General features: G+C 40.6%; 1 protein-coding gene across 1 annotated transcript in view; it reads right to left on the minus strand.

Annotated features, from left to right (window-relative positions):
- Window positions 1-8,088: 8,088 nt before the first annotated feature.
- Window positions 8,089-24,633, minus strand: part of pdss2 (prenyl (decaprenyl) diphosphate synthase, subunit 2) — a 33,298-nt gene continuing 16,753 nt past the window's right edge. Inside the window, exons 4-8 of the mRNA XM_085391039.1 lie at window positions 17,450-17,524; window positions 14,576-14,749; window positions 12,805-12,936; window positions 11,760-11,795; window positions 8,089-8,410 (exon numbers count right to left, since the gene is read on the minus strand). Coding sequence (XP_085247165.1) covers window positions 8,255-8,410; window positions 11,760-11,795; window positions 12,805-12,936; window positions 14,576-14,749; window positions 17,450-17,524 — 573 coding nt within the window. The 3' untranslated portion in view covers window positions 8,089-8,254. The remainder of the gene's footprint in view (window positions 8,411-11,759; window positions 11,796-12,804; window positions 12,937-14,575; window positions 14,750-17,449; window positions 17,525-24,633) is intronic.

Consider the following 24,633-nt stretch of genomic DNA (forward strand, 5'->3'; position numbering starts at 1 on the left):
AACTACAGAGCCAACATCATGTGGACAAGATCGCCCTCAAGTGGAAAAAAGCAGCAAAACCACGTGAATCCGCTCTGTGTGTAAAACAGGGGGACAACGTCATTGTTTAACTTAACATTACATTGTGTCGATGATACGGCTGCTTTCTCCTCCAAATATACTGATTTGTCTTGATTAGTCCTCCAACTTTCTTTTAAACGATTGCTGACTGTCATCTTGTGTACTCATAAATACTCTGTTTAATACCCGTTGACCTCTGATGGCTGCCATCATTCTGCATGTGATATGCACTGTGGCTTAACAATGTATGCTGGGTACACTTATGATGTCATGGAGTATACATAATATTAAAGAAATAGTGCATTATGCTGTTATTGGTTGTAATTTCCAGACAGAAAATGAGAAAAGCAATATCAATCTCTATGGCTTCTAAAAGAGCAGCTGGTTACAAGAAACAACTAAAACCAAAGGGCCAGCCTACAATTTTCCACCACATGAAGTATAAATGTCCTCAGACAGAGAGTGAAAATGTAAGAAATGTGAAAGGTGAGGAGTATCAGATGCTCTCATGCCAGACAGAAAACCATCCCTCCCTAAAAGTGAACCACCTGTTAGATTGATGTAGGAAGCAACAATGTGCTCAGCGGTCTTTAAGCGTTCAGTGTTCTCTAAGTAAGATGATGAAGCTGCTCAGACCTATCAGATGCAGTCGTAGATGTGTGGCCAGCAGATCTGCACAGCGTGTAATTATGCACCATGTTTACGCGTGTGAACAGGAAATGTATTTGGACAAAAAGTGGAGTAGCACTACATGATTATAGTGGATGCTGAAACTACCGTTAGAGGAATATATTTACCCATGAAACGATAATTCGATCCACATGCTGAGCTCTTCACAACAAAGTCTCTGCTTCTCAGTTGGCACAGAGAAGAAGTCACGCCAACAAGTTTGCCCCACTTTTTGCCTCTGTGATCAGCTTCATTCTGAGCCACTGTTTGAAAAATGTCCCATGGTTTTTGTTTTTTCCCCCCTTGGTTTTGTTTCACTCAGATTCAAGCTGAAAATGGTGGAAATGCTCCCAGCCCATTGTATATAGTGTATTATCTTACTTTTTTCATTGATTGTACTTAATTGTATTTTTGTATTTCCTTCATATATCTGTACCTGAGCTGAGGTGACGCAAAATTTCCCCGTTGTGGGATCAATAAAGTCTTATCTTATCTCTTATCTTATCTTAAAAAGATTGAGTGGGTGCGTCATTGCATTCATTTAGCATCACTATCCAGACTGAATTCAGTCATAACCAGAAACTCTTTTTGCACACAAGAGAAAGGGCAAATTTTATAAAAAACAAAAGCAATTCAATTCAGTTCAGTTTACATAATGCCAAATCACAAAAGTTGCCTCAAAGCACTTTTTATTGTAAGGTAAAGACCCTACAACAATACTGAGAAAACCCCAACAGTCAAATGATTCCCTCTGAGCAAGCACTTGGTGACAATGGGAAGGAAAAACTCCCTTTTAACAGAAAAGAACCTCGGAGAAAGAAGAAACCAGGAACAGGGAGGCGGCAGTTATCTGCAGTTGAAAGTCGGGTGGTTATGTTACGGTTAGAGATCGCTAGGTCTACTGTAGAGCTAACACAGTGACAGACAGCCATTCACATTTACACCTATAACCAATTTAGGGTCACCACTTAACCCACTGTGCGTGTCTTTAGATTGTTGGCGGGAGACTGATAAACCCAGCCGAACTACACTGTAGAGATGGCCTACTTGAAAAGAGAACTGATGTATGAGAACAAAATGCTGTGGTATCTAAAATACCGTTTTGCCTCATTCACTCTGTCGACCAATGAAATTCCAACAACAGTTTGTCCATCAGTAATAACAGAATCAAATGAAGGCCTGGGTTTAAGATTGCAAGGTCAAAACTGCAGAGAAATATTTGTAACACACAGCTGGTGGCAGCAGAAAGAAACTGTGGGAAATGATTAATAAGAGAGGGAAGACAAATGGAGGTATGCCATATTGTTGCACTCAGGAGAAGATTTTGATTTGTAACGGGCAGAAGCTATTAAGCAGCACTGGCTTCCTCAGAAGTCACTCAGAGATGAACAGAAGACCTCACATAATTCTATCTTAATCATCGGCTCTTTCATGCACACAGTGGCACACAATGTTCTGTCCTCAGCCACAAATATGTCGATACCGAGATGATATAACAAGACAACGTGTGGCTGGTGTGGTTCTCATTATTCGACTAATGAGCTGTCTCCTTGGCAGTCTGATCTGTCAGCCAATGAAGCGAGTAGGCCCTGTGCAGGGGGAAGAGCACAGCCCAGGGTCAGCCAGGCGGCGGCTTGCGACGAGGGGCCGGCGTGCGGCACTTAACACGGGGAAGAGCTCGTTAAAGTGTCATTTTTGGTCAATATGCTCGTCTGTGTGGAAGAGGCCAATCAGCCATACTGTTCCCATCTCAGGAGAATGACTTTCATCCATCACCGTCAGCTATATGATGATATTAGCAGGTGTTTACTGATAGCCCATTCAGAGGAAGACAAATGGAGATTCTAACATCCTTCCACGCTTACATTCACTCAGTCATTTTACATTCAGGCTCACTCGTAATAGGGTCACATAGAATCAATCCTGGTGTGGATAAAGAAGGGAGGCAGGGAAATATTAGGTCACAATCACTGGTGTGTAGCCAGAGACTCTGACATCTATGTCTGTGAAATTGAACCCCGTACTTAGAAACATGGAGACCAAATGAAGCCAAAAAGCTTGAAATATTTATGTCATTTTTATAGTGTAAACACCTACATTCATCAGCAGTATGAAGTGTGCACAAGTATTGGTTGTTATGTTACTCTCCTTAGCATCAGGCTACTTTTTCACTGTAACAAGTGTTAGTTTTCCATTTAAAGCAATTAGTTATTTCTTCCTTTTATGGTAAAAGAGAGAAACCCAGGAGATATTTATAGCGTTTCTGTCTCCAGCTTGCTTGCAGCCATGGACAACCTGTTGTTGTCAGTCAAGTTCAATTCAAACAAATGTGCTGGACTGCTTTCTTTCATCTGAGGAATAAAAATGAGAAACATCCTGTTTCAGTGTGAGGTTGGAAACTAGTCCACACATTCGTTATTTCTAGGCTGGACTATTGCAATCCTTTATTATCTCCCTGAAAAGCTTCTAGTTGATTCAAAAATGGTGCAGCAAGAGTGCTAAGAGGCAAGTAGAGCAAATTATAGGACTTTATTTTAAAGATCATTTGATCCTTTGGATCGGCTTATTAGACATACGTTTTAATAAACAGCTATCAGGTGTAATTATTAAATTTATGTATCAGAATTTAGAAACTAATTTCCACTTTAGGCCTAATGAAGATTTTTTTATGGTCAAACTCATGAATGTACAAAGCTTTTATCGTTTTTATTAATAGGCAATGAAGCTTGTGAATTCATGACAATCAAGAATTCATTATTGTTTAAAAATGAATTAACAAGAAATTAATGTATGTTATGTACAATAGCCCAAATCATTAAAATCCAACTGAGAACAACTAAGATCAAAGAAAGAATGACCAAACCTAAAACAGCTGCTACTACACTTCCCAAGATGCATTGTCGGCTACATCTTTAAGTAGGCCCTCACTGGTAAATACCCTAATCTTCCAAACTCTCCAGACTTGGTTTGTCACACAAGGATTGCCTTAAATGTTTAAAGGCTCCCCCACAGCTATAGCTGATGTGTTTCCCCCCACAGGCTTGAATAATAATCCTCATTATAAGTAAACTGATCTTCACGTGTAAAGCAAACTCAGTTAAAAGTGTGGACGTGTGGATGTGAGAGTGTATGGTTCTCTGTATCTCTGTGATGAACTGGCAGGCTGTCCGGTCTGTGCCACGCCTCTCGTCCTGTGGTAAATGAGGCTCCAGCCTCCTGCAACCTTGAACTAAGTGATTAAGAAAATGGATGGATGGACGGTAAGAGGCAGGTTCTCTTCATCAAGTCAATGGAATTGCCTTCCCATTAAAAAAATACTGCATTTTTTTCCCCACAACAACAACTGGTTGTTGTGGGGAAAAAACACAACAACAACTGGTTGTTGTTGTTGTAGTCTTTTAAAAATATATTTATTCTGTTATGTTTATATTTATTAAATATATTCTATCAAATTCTGACCCTACTATCTGAAAGTGGGTTTGGTTCATCTCCTGTTCTTCTAAAATGTGTAATAATGTATCCATCTACTCTTACTTTGGAGATATCAGCTATAGAAATATCTGCCATACTTTGAATATAATGGAAATATAACGAAAAGTGCTTTTGGAAATCAAAGCACAAGGACCAATCCATCACTTTTAATCTTTTATAAAGTACAGTGAATGCAGTAATGAATAATTAACCATTAATAAGGCATTTATATGTAATAGTAGGCCTCATAATTCAGTGTTGTAATTTGAAAGTTAATTTTCTCCTGTCTTCTTGTGGCTTTAAATACTTTCCCTTCTGTTAGATTGACTCCCTCCTCCTGTTTAATTTCAGCTGTTTGATCACTTTGATCTTTCCATCAGCCAATAAAGATGCTTATGTCAACGTGCTGCATTTGAGCCTTTGCTCCAGCAATTCCTAATACTCCTAGGAATCGAAAATAAAGTTGTATTTCTTTTAACACTGCAAATCAGGGAATTTCTAATTTAACATTTATATCATGTTTTAATTATTGAATTTGGCACTTAAAAAAATCCAGAAATATGTTTTCAGACAACCATAGATCTAACAGTCACCGTTCCCAGCTTCCACAGCAGTGTTCCAGTGTTTGAGTGTGTAATGGAAATTTGTTGGGCTGCGCTGACCTGCTCTCTCCACTGGACTCTGCTGTAATTACACCACTCGTCGCCTGGGCTGGGCACACTAAGGCCTCTCTTTCACACTTCATGTTTTGGATGTAAACTTATAGCCTTGCCAAGTCTTCCTTTTCATGAAACCCAAGACTCCCAAACTGGAAACTGTAAGCAAACATAGCGTCAAGTTGCTGCAGTGCAGGATAGAAACTTGACAAAAGCCCCTCACCTTCCTCATTCTGCTCTTTGTTTGGGCTACGAGGTATCAGAAAGATTAATACTGGCAGCAACAATGTTGTCAGGGAAGGAAAAATGCTATGATTTCTGTTCGGCATTAAACATTCAGCTTTACCACTGGAAAAAAACTTCACCCATCAAGTCTTCTTCTGCTGTGCTTGGCTGATTTCTGCTGGGAATGTCTATGCAACAGTTTCATTGCTTAGGCCAGACCTCATCCTCTGAAATAAAGTTTTGTTTAGCAACTATATTTGTCATTCTGGCAGTGCCATGGCCTCTCTCCTTGTTTGGTCCTTTTAACTTTCCGTGTAACTTTCCTAATGTCTCCTCACGGCGAGGATAAATATTTCATGAAGTGCCTGAGGCTTTCCCTGGCACATGCAGTACCTCTCTGTACGCAGGAAGCCCAGGCAGCGGAAACCAAAACAGACGAGGAAGTGGACGAACAACCCAGCAACAGGAATGAGCTTGTTTTTCAAACAGTTCGCTCCACATCACCTCCTCTTGCACTTCAACCCCACCTTCTTCTTTTATATCCTATCATCTCCTATTCCCTGCTCCTCATCCACCACTCTGCTTCTTCTTCCTCACCTCAGGTCCCTTTCCCCACCAGTGCTACTCTGGTTTCAAAGCCGTTACTATCTGAAGTTTGGGATCAAATAATTACAACCAACATGTAAGCTCTAAAAAACAACACCACTCCCAGCAGGTAACCTTCGAATGTAGTTTTCTTCCCCCCACTCCAAATAGCTCACAGGTTTTTCAGATTAGACAGGACTAAATAACCATTTTCTCACTGATCACGCTGCTGTGTTGGAGTTTTTTTTCTTTTCTTTAGGGAACCATCAAAGACTTTAGACTAGAAGCTCAGTGAGACTGTGTTTAAACACACTGGCGTGATGTTACTATATTCATATCACCGGTACCAAAACTGAGGAGCTGAAGTGTAAAAGCCAAAGGGTCCTAAAGGACATTTACAAATTCATCCTCCACAGTTATTCCCACAAAAAAACAAAAAACAAAACAAAAACAAAACTATTTTGTCTAAATTATTCATTAATTAATTTGAATGTTTTAGTTTTTGTTAGCAGAAGTAGAAAATTTGCAACATCATTATAAAACTTTGTTACCTGTACGGAGGACCAAATCTGCCAATATAAAACAAATAAATACATGTAATTATATAAATAAAACAACAAAAATAAATATAGATTAATTTATACAATTTCATTTTTTTAAATTAATATCCCATTAGTTATTTAAAGTGACAATAGACATCATGTTTGCCATTCATTTTTATTACAAAAACTGCTGTGTGTGTGTGTTGTCTTTAAAATGTTTTATATTATTAAATTCCTCATATAAAACAACAGGCATACAGACAAAAATCAATGACACTAGAACAGGGATTTTTTTTTCTGTTTACTTCCACACCAACAAATACCTCTGCTGTGATCTTCATTTCACTATGTGAAAGCAACATAAATAATGGGAAAAACAACAGCGGTGCTTATTTCATAACACACTAAAAAACTGATGACATGGATAATGCTGGTGGTTGCTTAGTTATGAGGAAAACTACGGTTGTGATTACGGTATCACAACTGGTCTTTGCCATTTCTTTTTCCCTTTAATTTTTGAGGTTGTCAATATTGGGCCTTTTTAAAAATGAATATGAATCTCTCTCTCATTTTACTAACTATCACTAATAGTAAAGTGATTTATCACCATTTCCATGACACGCGGGGTCCTCCATACAGGAATTTCACAATTTGTTTTAAATAAAATGATTTCTTGTTTAATATTTAATTAATTTAAAATATTTGTGACAGGTATATAATTCCATGTTGGGATTATTAAAATTCTCCTGATTCCTGAGAAGCAAAAAAGGTCCTGAAAAGATGCAGCTTACAGGCCACCATTAAATAACATCACCAACAGGACTAATAGAAAGTCTTTTATTAATGATCTTTCCTAAATATATTTTTTAATTTAAAAAATGTAAAGGATGTGACTATAATACTCCTCCCAGTGTCTTCGGGTCCTCTCACATGATACGAAATTAATTTTGAGGTGGTGTTTGCGTATTTGTTAGTTAATTTTCAATTCCTCCTCGTCACAATCTGTGTACCTTCAGCCCCCTTTCTTTCTTGTCCCGTCTTCGGCCGTCTGTCCTTCAGGTGTGGCCTCGATGTGACAGACAGCTGCCAGTGGTGGCCTGGTTTCACACCTTGGCTGCCCCCCCGCCGCCTCCCTCTGCAGACAGCAGCCTGGGAAACCACAGGCCACCAGGCTGGCGCCAGCCTGTACGGCTTAGAGCAGGGCAGCCGGCCCAATCAATACCTCTGCATTTCCTGTCCATTTGCTCAGGTCTCTTCATTAATAATTACTGCTTGGCGGAGCTTCAATGCGCTCGCTGGCTGGGCCAAGGGGAGAGGCTGGGTGACCTTTCCCCGCCCCTGGCTTGACTTGGATCACACAGACAAACACGGGGAGAGACATAGTAAGGCAACACAGATGACATTACCCCTGATTCATGCCGGTTCCTCCTCTGTAGCGAAGAGCACGCCAAATGCTATTAAAAAAAATACATTTTTTTGCAGCTGTGCTTATCAGCAGTGGTACACACCAGGTAGAACATGACTTTGAGACATTTTTACAACCAGTTTGGTGCCGCTTTTCAACTTGGCAAACACCCACTAAATCCAGCAGCTATGATTTCACCATCATCTGTGCCGTGCAGCGGCAACCAGGAGGAAGCTATTCTTAAAAGTAATTTTTGAAAAAATAAGTGCCGCTCGGTGTATCATTTCCTGTTCATGGTACATTTTCCAGATGACAATAACAATTCTTCAAAACATCTTAAATTACGTTCTGCCTGGGATGTGCTTTCGCTGATAAGCAAAGCAACAATAAATGCCAGGTTTGAAACTGCAGCAGCCCGGTGTGATTATTTTCTCCAGGCATGAGAGAAAACAAAACGCATGACATGATGCTGAAGTAATGTGGGGTTTTTAAAAAAAACTTTTTTATTTAATGATGACCAGAGAGCAGAACAGTTTCTCAGCATCTGGATCAAGTAAAACAAAGTTAATCTGTTCTCGTTCTTTGGCCTCTGCAGACAAAGACCCCTCCAGGCTGTACAGGAGTGTGTGTGTGTGTCCAGGTCAAAATTTGGTGACGGCAGAGGCGATGTTCTCCAAGGCGGATCGAGCCTCGGAGGAGGGGAAAGCCTGGATGGCCTCCAGAGCCTTGTTGCCATGGTAACAGCACAAGTCCATCGCCGTGCTCACGCCTTTCTCTGATTTAACCGCTGCCAAAAGCTGCAGACGGATGAAAACACGCATTAGTTTGTCATGTTTGTGTCACTCTCGTTACTATCCAGCTGTCAACACAATAAACTGTTAAGAGGCAGCGAAAGTTAGCTCGCTGTTAAAGCGGGCCCGAGGGGTAAAACGGGAGGAAAGATGCCTTTTAATAACCCCTCAGCAAAAAACCCCAATCACAATCACGTCTGTGCTGCCAGTGGTGCCACTGAAGGCATGTTCCCAAATTTAACTACAAGAGGAAATTTTCAGACTCATCACTGTGAGTTAGGCTTTAAAAATTTGGCATTTGACAATGAGAAAGGAAATGCCCTGAATCGTGTTTCTCTGCCAGTGCTAATTACGTAGCTCACAGCTTTTCTGTCTTTCCACTTTACTAATGAAGGCACCGGTTTTTCTGCACGCCAGGTAATGAACTGAACAAAGGATTTCCGTGAAGACTGTCCGTCACAAAGTCACGGATTGTTGGATTTTTTTTAACACATTGATTTCTGCTCCTATATTCCAGAGAGCACCTCATGCACCTTACACAACTTACACATTTCACGCATGAGGAAGCAGAGGCCATCAAATCAAATCAACTCTAACATCAGCTTTAAGTACACAGACTGAGTGAATTTGTGCACCTCCCTGTGCTTTACTGCTGCTGTGTTGGGACATCTTTTTGCTGGAGGCGTTTTACCTGATGAATTCTGGAGGTGGAAAACCCCGTAGGCCTTTCTTCTCTAAATCACCAGCCAGGGTGATGCTGAGTTCGACACCTGCAGTTCTTTATTATCATTTTTCTTCTTAAATTTAGAAAAGACTATATTTCCTGGAACATTTCGCGCCATCTTCTCCGTTAACCTTCTTTAATTCGGCATTAGTTTTTAACGTTTCCTCTCTCCCTCCTCTGTTTGCGCGTTATGTTTGGTTCCACATCCTGTTCTTTCTTCATGCTCCGAACAAGATTTGTCTGTCTTTGCCGCCTTGAGTCTCCTGATCTCATCAATATTCACATGCAGCACGTGAGAAAAAATTAAACAGGACAAGTGAGCATGATAGCTGACATAATTCAATAAAATATGATCAAGTTAATTCATTTTTCAAAAGTAATGTACACTGAATATATTAAACATCATTTAATAAAAGATGGAGTTAGTTTTTCATCTGAAAACGCCACTTTGTCAAGATTTAGTATGAAACGGTGAGTTACCCCCGTGTAATTAAATTAAAAGCCAATGAGAGACCCTGAGCAGCTCCTGAAGCACCTGTCCACGATATCAAGGCTTGCTCTGTGGCTCCTGATTACTGCTGCAACTTTCCACTGATTATAAGCCAGCCCATCTTCTAGAGTCCTTTTCTATGCTTTTCAGGTCCTGGTAAGTCTGTGGCACATAATGTAAATTGTGTAATGCCAAAAACATTACAATTGCTCTTGGCAACACAAAATAACTGCCCACAGGTGATACCAAGATGGCTGCTAAATGGCAAGACACTGAGGCCATGTCCACACTAATACGTTTTTGTTTGAAAACGCATCTTTTTCTCCCCGTTTTGACCTTCCGTTCACACTGAGACGGCGTTTTCGGTCAAGGAAAACGTGTTTTGAAAACACTCTCCAAAGCAGATACGTTTTCGCATCGCAGTGTGGACAGCGAACCCGGAGCCTTTTCGAAAACGATGACACAATTTAGTCATGTGATACAGTCATGTAACCAATGAAACTAAGATAGCGGAGGGCATTATACAGCAGTTGTTTTGTTTGCTCTCAATTTTGACAGCCCTATTAAAGACTAATATCAGTTTGTACATGCTCCAGATAGTTTTTCTTCAAATTTTTTAATTCTCACTCGCTTTTGCAACTTTGTACTTTTGTGTTACTCGCAGCAACAACTCCACCTCATTGTTAGTCCATTTAAAAAACTCAGTGCTTTTCCTCGACCTTGTGCCGCGACGTTTCAAAGAGCCGAAAAGTAAATAAACGGCAGACAAAAATGAGGCAGGTCGAATAGTCTTGCCTTTCACGCATCCGCAGTACTGGAACCTAAACGTTTTCGGCCGTTTCAGTGTGGACGCAGAGCATTTTCAGACGAAAACGCCGTTTTCAGACGAAAACGCCGTTTTCAGACGAAAACGCCGTTTTCAGACGAAAACGCCGTTTTCAAATTTATCCAGGCTAGTCTGAGAAACATTTAAATACTTGGAAAAATTGGAACTTACACAGAATAAAGTTGGTGTTTCTGCTTAATGTTTGTTTTTAATCTGGTCAAGATTTAACAACATAATAAACCCTGATCAATTTAGCAGACATGTTTAACTCTCCATATCTTCCTCCCTTGCTGCTCATCATCACTATTCAGCCAATCACACTCAAACTTTCTGCAGGGTCACCATCTAACAGCTACACAGCAATGACAAGTTATATAAAAAACAGACATTTCTTTTTATACAATCCACTGATTAAAACCTGACCATGCTTACTGAAGGTCACAATAAATTGTGCGTTGAATGGTGAGCACACATCCTGAGTAGCTGAAGCAGCTCCTCAGGCTACAGTGAGTCATCCTCACGTCTTTTCTGTACTCAGATTTTCTTAGATGATTAAAACCAAAACATAAGTGCCTACAAATAAAACTTCTGACTGATTTTGTGTGTGTAGAGCTACTGGGGAACAAAAGACTAACAGTCAACACGAAACTCTGCTTGTCATTTTTCAGTTAATTCATGCTGGTTTTAGCTATTACAGGTTCCTAACTTTGTGCTGAATCCAAACTTTAACGTTTTCTCACCCCCGTGTGCTGCTCTTAGTTTCCCTCCTTGTGTCTCCTCACCTCTCCTTCCCCTCAAACTTCTCTCCCCTTTTCAGCAGCCCTGCTGAAGGAGATTCTCTCACAATGCCACTGTCTCAGAGTCTCGGTGTCTCCTCCGCAAATAGGCCTCGGTAACTAATCCTTCCTGCTCTTGTTTCAGGCGAGACCAGATAACACCCCCCTCCTCCCCTCTTCCAACACCATCGGACCCCCCCTCCTCTGTAGCTTCGCTCTTTTTTTGCACCCCTATCGGTCCCCTTCTATGCCTCACACATTGACTTTGGAAAGCTTGTTTCCCAACTTTGATATAAGTTACAGTGAAAAGACATCCTGTTTCTCTTTGCAGTCTTTGAGGGCAGACAGTAAGGAGGTAAAAACTGTGAAATACGGCAAAGGAAAATTGTGGCCATCTAACAAACTTGTAACAAAAGTGCAACTCAAAGATAACAGAATAAAACTGAACTTTGTGTCACACTGTGAAATAACATTAAGAGTTCATATCTCACGGAACGGGCAGATTCTGGATAAAGGCATTCGTAAAGCTGTGTGCTTACCTTTGAGTAATCCAGCTGGTTTCTCAAAGTTTTTGCCTTGAAGAATAAAAGAAAAAGAGATAAAGCAGGCATGTATCTCTGGCTTCTAAGGGTAAGCTTTAGAAATTTCTCCAAGGCACAGGGAATATTTCACTGTCTATTTCCCCACCTACACCTACAATAGTCAGAGGACAAAGCGTGCTTCTTCGTTGTTACAATTTGCACAATAGCAAATACAAAATAAATGCATAAAACTAAAGCAAAGAGTCAAGCAAGCAAGTCAGATGCAATAACAACTGAAGCTGAATAGTGAAAAAGTGACACCTGGAGTAGTTGTTGCAGTATGTACTACAATAAAAACGACTTCCACTGATTCAGAGGGGGTCAGGGCAAAACTTTTTCAATAAGGAACAACCCTGAAGTCTTAACTTTCCCGATGATGCTCTGCCAGCCTCACTGCTATTGTTCTCTGCCTGTAGGGGAAGTTATTTTTACCTGAGGCCTGCAGAAGCACTAGAAGCACAGTGTTTTTAAATTATACTCAAAACAGCAGCAGTGTGAGGAGACGCTGGGGGTCTGCTTCTCTGGTTGCAAACCCTCTTTTGGCCAGGCCATCCAATCACAGTGGAGCAGGGGTGGGGTAAACACTATTCTGACCAACCATCAGGTCCTATTTGATAAGACTGCTGCGTATGGCTTTACCAAAACACATCCCCAAAACTTTTTCTGGACTCAGTGACTGAATTTGTTCATTCAGTCACTGAGTGAATGGAGGGCAGGTCAGTCGGACTGAGATCAGGTGAGTTTTGTTTCAGCAGTATGGAGAAATTTAACAGCTTTCTCTCTCACCTTTGTTTTAGACCTCAGTTTGATCTTCTTTACTCATCACAGTAACAGATACTGTGAATTATATTATAAAGTAAGATTCATTCAACTTTTCAAGTGGTTGCACGCAGCTCTTTCAGATTTGATGCAAACCTATTTAAATTAAAGCTGATACTCCTGCTAGAAACATAAAGGCAGTGAATCCAGCTGGCCCTGGTGTCATGGACCATCCTTAACGTACCTGCTGCAGCTGATGATGCCACGTCTCCCGGCCCATAATTTGACGGTGGAAAACGACCGGGGCGGCGCTCAGACTAAATGACAGCGGCTCTCCTACTCTGCTCTTCATAAACGGCTGCAGGTCAGAGTTCAGCTGCAGAAAGGCAGAGAACATTCGTCATTGCGGAGCTTCTACTTTGTAACTTTCAGCTTATCAATTAAACCAAGTCAGTGGTGAAAACAGTCAAGGTTGCATTTGCCTGCCTACACTCTGAGCTGACCCTGTTAATGAACAGACACAGCTAGCCTGATGAGGACGGTTCTCCTTCAAAGACCTCATTTTTGGTTCCTCCCATGCTGAGATTCCCTGTAGCCACTGAGGCCTGCAGGCAGGCAGCTACAGGGAGCCCCAGCAGGAGAGGACGCACTAAAGCAGCAATGAGAGTGGGATCATTATGAATGACTTCTACACCAGCGCCAATAATATTCAGCTGAAAATCTCTGAACCTTGGGAAAAATAACTGAGCAGCTGCATTATTTACATCTTAATGACATTCTAGCACATAACAAATCAACCTTCTTCCTGTTTCCACATTTTTATGCCCCTCTCTGATACAAGAATAATAAGACAGACAGGCACTTAAGTCTAATGTTTCCTATGTTTCGTTTGCACTTTTTGTAGTGCCGATAAATCACTCTGCTCCCTTTAACGTCACGCTTTTATGTATCAATTCAGCTACAGTGTGAAGTATTTGATAAATAGACATAAAAACACTTTTGAAAAGAAGGGCAATTATTCATACCGAGGATGAGAGAGAAAGAAGTCAGACATTACTAGAAGCCAGATTTTTTTCTTTACTTTGAATTAACTTGATCACAGAAAGTATGTCAGTCAGGAGGTCCAAAACTTTGGCATAAAAAAAGATCAAAGACTAAATTAGAACCGCCAGAAAACCTCCACATTTTTAATTTAAGTACTGACATAACTCTATTTTTTTTCACTGCACATAACAAAATGCAACAATCTATGTTGCCTCTTCTCTCTAAAAAGAACACGGCTGCACGGCTTAGGTTTGCAATGTTACATCTGAAAAAAGCGCAAGACTTCTGGAACGATGTCTGAACAAAATGCACAGCTCCACATTTGGCAATAACCAAACATATATCAGCACGGCGGTGGAGGAGTGACGATTTGGGCTTAGTTTGCAGCCACAGGACATGGGTACCTTGCAGTCATTCACTCAACCACAAACTCCTCTGTATACCAACATATTCTAGAATGAGTCCTTCTACCCGACAGTTAAAGTTTGGCTGAAATTGGGTCAAGCACCAGGACAGCAATCGACACATAGCATGGCTGACAAAGAAAAGAATCAAGCTGCTGCAGCAGCCCACTCGAAGTCTAGACCTCATGCCTAAAAACTTCAACATACTGACATCCTTAAGCTGCTGAATTATGGAGGACTGGGACTATGCTCCTGAACCATCCATATTCATAGAGACAAAAATCCCGGGAATTACAATATTTTTTCTGTTTCCATGGAACTAATGACAGGAGCGACTAGGATCCTTCTCTTGGCTTTTTTCTAAGACAGTCAGGCGTTTATTACATCTTTTTTTAAATCTCTTGTTTAAATTATCAAAAGAGTTTGTTCTTCTTGTATCTAATCCCTTGAAATCCAGTTGGTTTCCCGCTAAAAAAGGCATCGTGATGATACGCTGATCAACCATTATAGATTTATTGCTCAGACAACCTCCTTTCTTGTATATGTTACTTGCTGGATTCGCCTCACCTTGTGGCCCAGCGACAGGTGTTTGCCGTACTTGTAGGCCAGTCTTTGAGACTCTTTGTCGTGTTTGGCGAGCTCCATCGCAGCTTGACAGCTCTTGGCTAGCAGCGCCCCATGAGACAGGAACGTCTGCTCCTCCCACGCCGCCACGTCGATGCCGTCGGTGAGGCCGTTCTCCTGCAGAGCAAACAGAGGCAAAGAGCATGTGTGAGCAGGCCTGAGCTTCCTCCGCTTTTAAGTTCCCACAGAGCACCTCGCTGCTCCACCAAAACAAGCCTTCCTTGCTCTTTGACTTTATTTCTCAGTGTGTAATTCGTGAGGCCTCAGCGAGGAGCAGCACACAGTTATTTTCCACAAGTTCCTCAGTCATTTTAAAGGAAGAAGGAAACAGTAACAGCAGAAAAACAACTGAGAGTTTGCTTTTTTTAATTTGCAAATTTAAGTAAATCATAAGAAATATACACAAATGGAAACAGGTTGTTATTATTAGAAACTATTAAATAAATTCTAAATTTCTGGAAAATAGAGAATAAAAAGCCATTGAAACACATCAATTATGTGTATGACATTTTCTAAAATATATAAAAGTAATAAAATAAGTAAATTGTGTCAGAGTTGGAGATGTTTTTTTAAACTACCTCAAATTAACTAGTTATAAACTCAGCACATAACCCACAGATTTAGATGAGTTAAAGAAAATTGTTGCTCACTGGTACCTCTGATTACTGTGGACTATTTAGGAAAGAAAGCTGCTTATTACTATTATTAGTCTTATTCAGTTATTGTTGGCCACTTTCACACAGAAGCATTACTAACCTTTCTATGCTGCTCACAGTAGGTGTTAACTATTTAATCTAAAGGCAACCAAACATATTATCTTTGGTTTCTTGAAGGTTTTAACTGAATCTGAGTAAGCTTGTTTTTGCAATAGTATATTTCTTAAAATAAGGATGCTGGTGTTACTACATGAAAAAAGTACATAACCTAAAGTATTTTTCTCTGCCTCTCAGTACTTTCTGATTTTCTGACATTATACCCAAATTTTTTCTACGGATGATTCAGACATTTCAAAAGAGGCTATATGACGTTTTTCTTTGTTCCTAAAAAGGTCATTTCCATGAAGCAGTCAGGCACTAAAGCTGTAGCAGGCATTGTATTGGTGGAGGGAACCTACCCTTAAAAGGCTAAAGGTGGGGCATACCCTGGACAGTTTGCCACTATATCATCTAGAAACACCATTCACATAATGACATAATGACCAATTATAACCTTGTGCATGTCTTTGGACTCTGGCTGGAAATGTGGGTGTTTCATGAGAAGCTACTCAGGCACACGGAGAACATGCAAACTCCACTCAGAAAGGCCCCAGCCAGTGGATTCAAACCCTGGACCTTCTTGCTATTAGGCAAATGTGCTAACAACTACACAGCCACAGCAATAGTTTACATTACTGAGCACATGTTCACCATAAACAAATTGCCAATTAACCTCTTTATTAGTAGTAAATTAACTGTTTGTGAGCAATTACAAAACCTGACCATGCTCTACTTCAACTGAGAACTTTCTGCTCAATAACCTCATAATGACTGCTTATTAATAAAGGTAGTTGCACATAAATTATGAGCTTGATGTCCTCTGCTCAGTATAGTCCTAATAATGTGGCAGTAACATAAAAACGGACTTTAGTGAGGTCTACTAGAAGAGCTTTTACTGATTCACTGTTGAGATTCTGACCTTATTTATCATTTCCTGGGCCTTGATGCTGCCCCTCAGTTCATCCTCTGTCTGAAATAAACCGTTTTAGCTCTTCAGCTCAGGTCATCGTCACTTTAAGGCCAACTTTCTTCTGATTGGCTGCCCATTGTAACCACAAGGCTTGAACAGCAGGTAGGTGGGACTTCTGTGCTCACAGACGGAGCTGTGTGGCCAAGATGAGGATAGCAAGGATATCTTCTCTATTTTAAACTTTAACCTTGTTTAAATTGGCATAAATGATTGGAATAGTAGGTCTCCCGCTGTTGAATGGCCTTCTTATGTATCTCTGGACCATTCCTAGTGCGTCAGTGTACGTTGTTTCATGTATTTGTGCCTTGTGTCTTAGCACTATGCCTCCTCCAATGTGTCAGAATTCTTCAACTTGATCTTTACTTTTGGGAAGCAGATGAAATCGCAGTGATGTAAAGCGAGCTGGGCAGGTCAAAAAAAGGTGTCATAATAATGTAATGAACTGAATGTTCTCTCAGACAGCTTAGGATGTTACAGCACAGAGAAGTTCACCCTGTCAGCGCTTACAGCCATATATCCTTCTCATCTGATCTCAGAAGCTAAGCAGGGTTGTCCCTGGATAGGACTTGGATGGGAGACCACCTGGGAATACTGGGTGGTGCGAAAATAGAGCAGGTTGGCTATTAATCGGAAGATTCCTGGTTCACCCAGTGTGCATGCCGAAGTATAGGCAAGATGCATTCATCAGCGTGTGTTTATGTCATGCATAGACAAAAAAACCCCAAACCTGTTTATGTGTGAGGAGTGCTCAAAGTGAGAAAAAAGCACCATCTAAGTACAGTCCATTTAAGCCTTGTGAACAGAGGTCTCTTCAGCAGAAAACTGCTCAGTCATCATAGCTGGAGACTCATCTCTCATCACTAGACTGAAATGGCACATGCAAGTTTCTACACTTTACAATTGCGAAATTGCAGAGCGCACAGTATGGCCAGAATGACGCTTCCACAGAGAGACCTAAACACTGCAGAGATACAGAGAAGATTACCTTGAACAGGAGATCAACCAAATTTAATTTGAGTAAGGCATTGGGATATTTCAAGGTCCAGAGAAAACGGATAAGTATGCATTGTATGGGAAGAAAAGATGTTTTACCTCTGTATTGTGGGAATTCTCATAATAGACTCCTTGAACCAAATCACCAATGGCACTGGAGATCAATTCAACGACCTGTCGAAGACAAAATGAAAGAAAAACACGTTGAAGATGTTTGTTTCAGATTAGGACCTGAAATTTTCGTATTCACGCTCATTTTACTTGATATCATTGACTCCAAAATATAATAACTGTATCAAAACAGGAATTAAAATCAACAATAAATCACTTAAAGACAGACAGGAATTTCATCAGAAAGCATGTTAAACTTTGCAAAAAAGATTTTTGATGACCAAGAAGAAAAGCACAAGAAATTCAACTGTGAAACCAAAGCTAGGACGCACAGGTGTCTGCATGCTTGGTCCCAACAGTGAAGCCTGAACCAGGAGCAGTGAAGACCTGCTTTATACTGAGTGGGATGACCTCAAATAAACCGCCAGCCGCTGTAAAGGCCATCTCACCAAGAAGCAGAGTGCTGCATCAGTTTACTGGTCCCCCACAATCACCAAACCTAAACCCAGCTGAGTTGATTAGGGATGAGCTGGATCACACAGTGAGGGAAAAGCAGCCAACAATTCCTCAGCACATGTGGGAACTCCTTTCAGTCTGCTAAAAAAAAAAAAAAAAAGCTTCAGGTGACGACCTCATGAAGCCGCCTGAGAGGCCAAACAAAAAGCAAAAGGTGCCAAAAGGTGCATATCTGAGCCAGAGATTACAGGTTTGATTCACACAGCGGTCAACATGTGCAGCTACTTGACCTCTTCAAGTGTCCCCAGGTCAGGTACTGCACTTAGCCTCTCCCTCCTCATAAATCACTAACGCTAACAGCGCTGATTAAACTCCTAAAATGTCGATGTAAATGAGGCTGATCACAACCGACACGCTATTCGGTTCATCTGTGACATTTGTAATTAAAAACCACAATCCCCCCCCACACCCCCTCCCCCTTGACTGAAGAGCGAGGAAACGGTATCTGAACAGCTGGTTTGGAGAATTAATCGGAGGTGAGATGTGCTGGAAGCCAGGTGAACTGCAACTCGGCTGCTCATTTTCGCTCCGTAGGGGAGCTCCTGGCGATTTCACGAAGCACATCCAGGCTCGCCTTCGTTCAATACTTTGTATTTATAGAGGAGTCCGGTTTGAGAGAGCCGGCTCGGGTGTCTGTCTGGTCTGAGGGGCTGAAATGGAGCTAAAAGGCAGATGGTGAGACAAAATAAGGTGGTGTCCAGAGAGCAGAGGGGTTAACAAGGTTTTGAGAGTGATGATCTGACCTCCGGGTTCTCTTTTCTCATATTCCCTCATTATTCAAAGATTTCTTATGCTTTGTACCTCTGGGTTTGCCTCATTAGTATACAAGGTTAGGATTCTGCAAAAACATTGTGAGTCAAATGGAAAAGGAAAATGAGCCTTAAGTCTAAATAACCACTACATCTGCAATCAGTGAGCCATTAAATATGCTTTGTATACATTTTTAAAAACCAAACTAAGACAAAACTTAAAGATGAGGCTAAAATGGGCCTTATGTGTGTGTTTTGTTTGCTTAAGAGTGCAGTTGCCCATTTCCCCTTACAGGGGGCATGCATGCCTACATTTTAGCTTACAGAAACCCTACCAGCCTCTCATCAACCACCAGATAAGAGGCTGTATCTTTTAAAGTGGTTGTTTATGTCTGGATCTATTGAATGAGTAAAAGAAAAAAAAAAAAAAAAAGGCAGACCATGTCTCCGTCCTTCATTCACAGCCACAGAACAGCGTGGACAGTGGAGACGGGGCCACGCCTGTTACAGTTCAGATGAATGAGGTTAAATTTAGAGCTCCTTCAGCTCATCCCAGACATCCTTGGTTCATCAGAAAAGTCTGGTGACGCTGGCTGCTCCGTCAGCCTCACAATGTCCTTTGGGTAACTGAATCCACTAGGGGAAAATATTGAGGAAACCTGAGCTTCGCCCACAGACCTGGAAGGACAATGTGCCTACAGTATTACCAGATGTGGTGTCTCTGCCTGGCCTGCGTTGGGAAGTGGGGGCCAGTGGGGGGCTTTTTTTGGAAAGTATCAGATCATCTCTCCCCCTGCCTCCCCCTTACTCCATTCCCAAATCTAGCCAGATCGTGTTTTGCCGACAGGTCTGCGAGGGGGAAGAAACCGGAGCTCCACGGGAAGATTATTTTACAGTTTATACAAGTAGTGGCATAGGTTTTCTCTCAAGGCCACGACATATAATCTCCATCGCTCTCAGTGCCTTAAAAGAAAAAAAAAAAAGCCTGGTTTATGAGAAAAACTTTAAAAGCTACAGGAAACACTCATCTGTTACCCTGCACCTTCAATATTTAACAACAGACTCAACTGCACAGTTTAGCTGTTAAAGGGCTGTAAATATCCGGCTGTTAACAGATTTTAACGGTGAAAAGCAAAATGTCTTATAGCCTTCACTGCATTAGCCTTGGAGTAATTATAAGTTTGAAAATGCAACAGCATATTTGTTAGTTTTTTTTTTCTTTCAGGTAAAACAAAGAGGATACAGGATTAAGAGTAAATCTTTACAAACTCTACAAAAAACAGGAAAAATATATGCAAAAATGAAAATGTTAGAGTGGCAATTCTCATGCCATTTTCTAGAAATACGATACTGCGTCTCTCCTGTACAACAGTTCCAACTGGGTTTTTTTTGCAAATTCCAAAAACTGCAGTTCCTCAAATGTCCTCTTGGGGCTGGCTCCAAAAGGGAGTCGATCCACATAGATTCCCATGTTAAACTGAGCACTTCGCAGCAGAAGTAGACATGATTAAAACCTGCAACAACCATAAAACAGTTTCAGCTAACTTACACTTTCATAACAAATTTATTTCATAATTCATCCATTTAAACTGTATCAGTGCTTAATGTTTGAAATTTTGGGTGTTGGGGTTACTTTAAGTGACAGGTTGGCACCGTTAGCTTTCTGCGAGGCTTTACCTCCACTCTCACCAATCTGAATTACTCAACAACGTTTGTTGCATTTGTGCCTTTTTGAGCATTTTAGTGCAGTTATCTGACAACAGCATAGCTTGCTGTCTGGTTAATTGCACTAACAGAGTGGCCAGGCAGATTAGTTCTAAAGCGTATAGTCAGATTTATATACGTGACATGAATGTTTCAGCTCCTATATGAACTCACAGCACCTGCTGCAGTTTTCCGTTAGGATTTAATGTATTATACTGTTCACGACAAGCAGTGCTGATGAACCTATTAAAAGTGGACTTGCATTTACTGTGCATCCTTCTAACTCACAGTTCTAATCATACGAATCATTTATATTATAATACAACAACTAATAACGCACAGCTGACACTAATCAACAGAGTAAATCCGCATTCATGGAATTACACAACCAAATGGTATAATGGGTATGCTAAATGGTCAAGTGATGCTCCAGAGTAACTTGCGACAAATAAAAGGAGCTGTTTCGGATTTAAAGAATGAGATTCATTTAGCTTCATTGCTTGTGCTCTCGTCCCCTCAGACTGAGGCAGCTCCTCACACACAGCGACAGGAAAGCAGGTGAGGTAAAGATAACACGTTACTCGAGGCTAACAGGTGTTTTTCCTGACAACAGAATAATTTGTGCAACAAATGCTTTAAGAATAAGTCAAAATTTAGTTTGTTTTAAAGCTGTAGCTCTGCTCTGGAAACATTAATGCTAACGAGACAGATGTTGGCTTTGTGCAACAGCTGCTGCACATCCAAATATAACAGGCAGCATTTTAAGTAATGCCTCTATAGGCCTGTGCCAAATATTTTATTTTTCTTAATAAAATTTGAGGGATTAGTTTTAGTTGAGTATTTTATTCATGTTTTATGTCTTTTTAAAGTATTTTGGGGGCTTTTTGTGCTTTAGGCTGACCCCGGATGTTGGATGGATTCAAACTTGGGCCTCTGCTAAAGCCTTACAGCACATGGATCACCTGCTCAACCCGATGAACTGAGCTGGCTTCTCGTTTTATGTATTTATTATGATATTAAATTACTATTTTTTAATTCTAGAGACTCTTGATACAGAAAAGTAAATGTAAACATATTTAAAGACCAATTTTGCAAAATAAATATTTAATAATAATAATAATAATAATAATAATAATAATAATAATAATAATATGTGATATATTGTGGAACAGGTTAGCAGGAAAGACCAGACCTCCCTCTCCCTAGCCACGTCCTTCAGCCTATCTGAGGAGACAGTGACGTGCGCCCAAGCCAGCTGTGAGATCTCATGGGCTCCACCAAGTAGGAAAACCCAGAACACCTTACCAAGGAGGCCCCAGTCAGATTCCTGAACCATGTGGAGGAGTAGCAGTGACTCAGTAGTAGTAGCTCCTCCCCCTATTGCTAAGGGAGAGTCCAACAACCCTTCATAGGAAGTTCATCTGTAATCATGCTCTTTAGGTCACTATGCAACTGAGCCCTGACCTGGACCTTATTCCTGCTGCTTCACTCTCAGGTGCAAAGCAGCAAAGTATGAGGGCGTCACATGGTGAGGGCAACAGAACCACATCATCCACAAAAATGAGAGACTCGATTCTGAGGTCACCAAAGTTTCAACTTTCTACACTTGGCTACATTTGAAATTCTGCCCATAAGAATTATGCACATGGAGCAGCAAAAACCATTAAAAAATACACAGATAACACAGATTTTTCTTTTTCACCAGTGCTGATTTAATTAAGTATAATTAGGTGGACTTGGAAGTCATTTGAGTAGTAGAAACCACTCAAATAAATGCATAAAACGATGTATAAACGTAGATGCACATATGTATAAAAGTAAAACAAACAAACAAACAACAACAATCTGATATAAAAACATCAGACTAAGGATGTAAAAATTTCTTCAGGTAAAAATTACAGTCAAAGAAATTAACTGTGCTTTACTTTTCCAATAAATTAAACAGAGCAGAGCTCAACACCAAAATCCAGCCCAAACTAAACCACATTTCTGTACCTTCAGCTCAGCATTATGGACTCATCTCTGCTGTTTACAATAATCTCATTTCCACTGTGTTCCAACCAGAGAAAAAGGCTGAAAATATGAGCATCAGTGCATGCTGTGGTGTGGTTTCCCCTTGGTTCATTTTGTTTTGCTAACCTTTTCAAACATGAGTAACTGTGAGCTATCAGATGTCCATCTCCTTATTACCTCTAAAAACTTCCACTACGGGGGATGCTTCCTGTGGTTGCTTCAGATTGCAGGCTTGTTTGGGAGAAAGAAAAAAAAAAAAAAAAAAAAGGTTAATACTCTCCAGCATTGCTCTGTGGTAATTTAGTGCTAGCTGAGTATGAATGGCATTGTTCTCACCTTGAAAATGAACAACGCTAAAGGAAAATGTGCTGTAAGCGTTCAGTTTAATCAATGCCAATGTGCTTGGCTTGAATGCACGCTTAATAGGATTAAATCATCGTTAGTTTGAGTCATCAGCAGATCTGCCATCATTTCATTCTCACTGTGTTTTTCTTCATCTTCCAGGGAAACAACAATATCAGTTCCATTACTGTAATTTGTAGCTTAGCCACAGAGTGTCTATTATCTCTTAGTATTGTTACAGAGCCAATTAGCACTATTAAGGAAGCACCACACCTTTAGAATTATCTGTAACTGATCAAGGAAAGGTTGGTTTATAACTCCCTCTGTGTTTCTTATACAACAAGCACTACTGGGAACCTACAACATATGCCTGCGTGTGCTGAAAAAGAAGCATCAGGGAAGGCGGCAAGGGCTGGTCCGGTTGATGGCACGGGAGGGGGAGATGGTTATTTTGATCCACTCAGGCAACTGCATTCTGAGGCAGCAGCGTGGTGACAGCATCTGTCAACGAGGGGTTACCAGGCTACGCAGCAGATATGATCTCAGATGCTCTCACAAGGCTGCTCCCACACCAACGTCAAAAGATTAAAACTATAACTAGTTTATATGCTTGATAACCTCGTTACCAGCATGTAGCAAAGACTGACACTTGCACCTCAAATATGCTGCTAGGAAGATCCATGTTTGAAGGAGTTTGAGGATGAAAGCCCCTCCAGGTGGCCAGATGATTACCGTGTGAAACATGAAGTTATTAGAATAACAGCTGAATTGTCAAGAAAAGGGACCACCTGCTGAGAATCTAGGAACCAAGAAAAGATCAGGTCTCACCTGTGTCTCATCACACATCCTTGAATTTCAAAACTTGTCATGCTTGCCAAGCAGTGTCTGCTCACTAAAACAATGCTATGAGAAAGTGTTACCATTAGCCAAGTTGTAGTTGTAATAGAAGTTATTCCTCCACTTAAACTGCTGGAGTGCACGCCCTCTTTCTTAGCCTGCAAAAACTGAGATGAATTTCTTGAAATTTGTTGGAAAGTTGAAGGATGTGTCAAAGAAAGACAATTAAGTCATTTAATTCTGTTTCAGATCTTCAAAATGACAAAAAAGCCCCCCCCCCCCAAATTAGCAGTGAAGAACCGTTCTATCCCACTATGTCTGAACCAAAGCTTTGGTTTTCTAGAACCATTTAACCCCAGGGTGCCAAAAACGGCCCGCCAAAGGATCCAGTCTGGGTTTGCAGCGCTGAAAATCACAGACGGAGGAAAAAAATGTGGAAGTTTTTCCAGTACTTTGCATCATCACTAGAACGACTGAAAGACCTCACATATAGTCTGCTACACTGCACACAAGTGATGTGGTTAAGCCAAGAACCAATGCCAGTGTATTTTATTTTTAAATAACTGGAATGACTCAAAGTGGAAAAAATGCATATTGTTCAAATTGCTCTTCGTGTTTTGCAAATAAAAAACAGTTCATTAAATGTGAACATTTTCACATGGACCTTTACACTTAAACAAAAGAGGAAAATCTGAAGAAGTCTGCGGGCCCTGAACTAAAATAAATTTGACAGCCCTGATTTAACTAAAAGGTGCCCGATGGGTAAACCACTGTCTTTACGATTATCGTTTGTGTCACGTCAAACAAACACATTGAACACATTTCATCTCACAGTTGCAAAGCTCTGATATTTAAAAATAGAACGTTCACTACACTATGCACATGTGTGCACACAAAAAAATCTAAATGAACAGTTGTTCATTTAAATGCTTGAAATCCTTAGGCATATGTCCTATGATGCAACTTGTGCTGTAGCTTGAAGTGAACTATAGAAATATAGCTTCGCATTTT

The sequence above is a fragment of the Rhamphochromis longiceps genome, linkage group LG19 (assembly GCF_057381845.1).
Source record: "Rhamphochromis longiceps isolate RC_006_pf linkage group LG19, R_longiceps_female_GT1.1, whole genome shotgun sequence".
NCBI lineage: Eukaryota > Metazoa > Chordata > Actinopteri > Cichliformes > Cichlidae > Rhamphochromis > Rhamphochromis longiceps.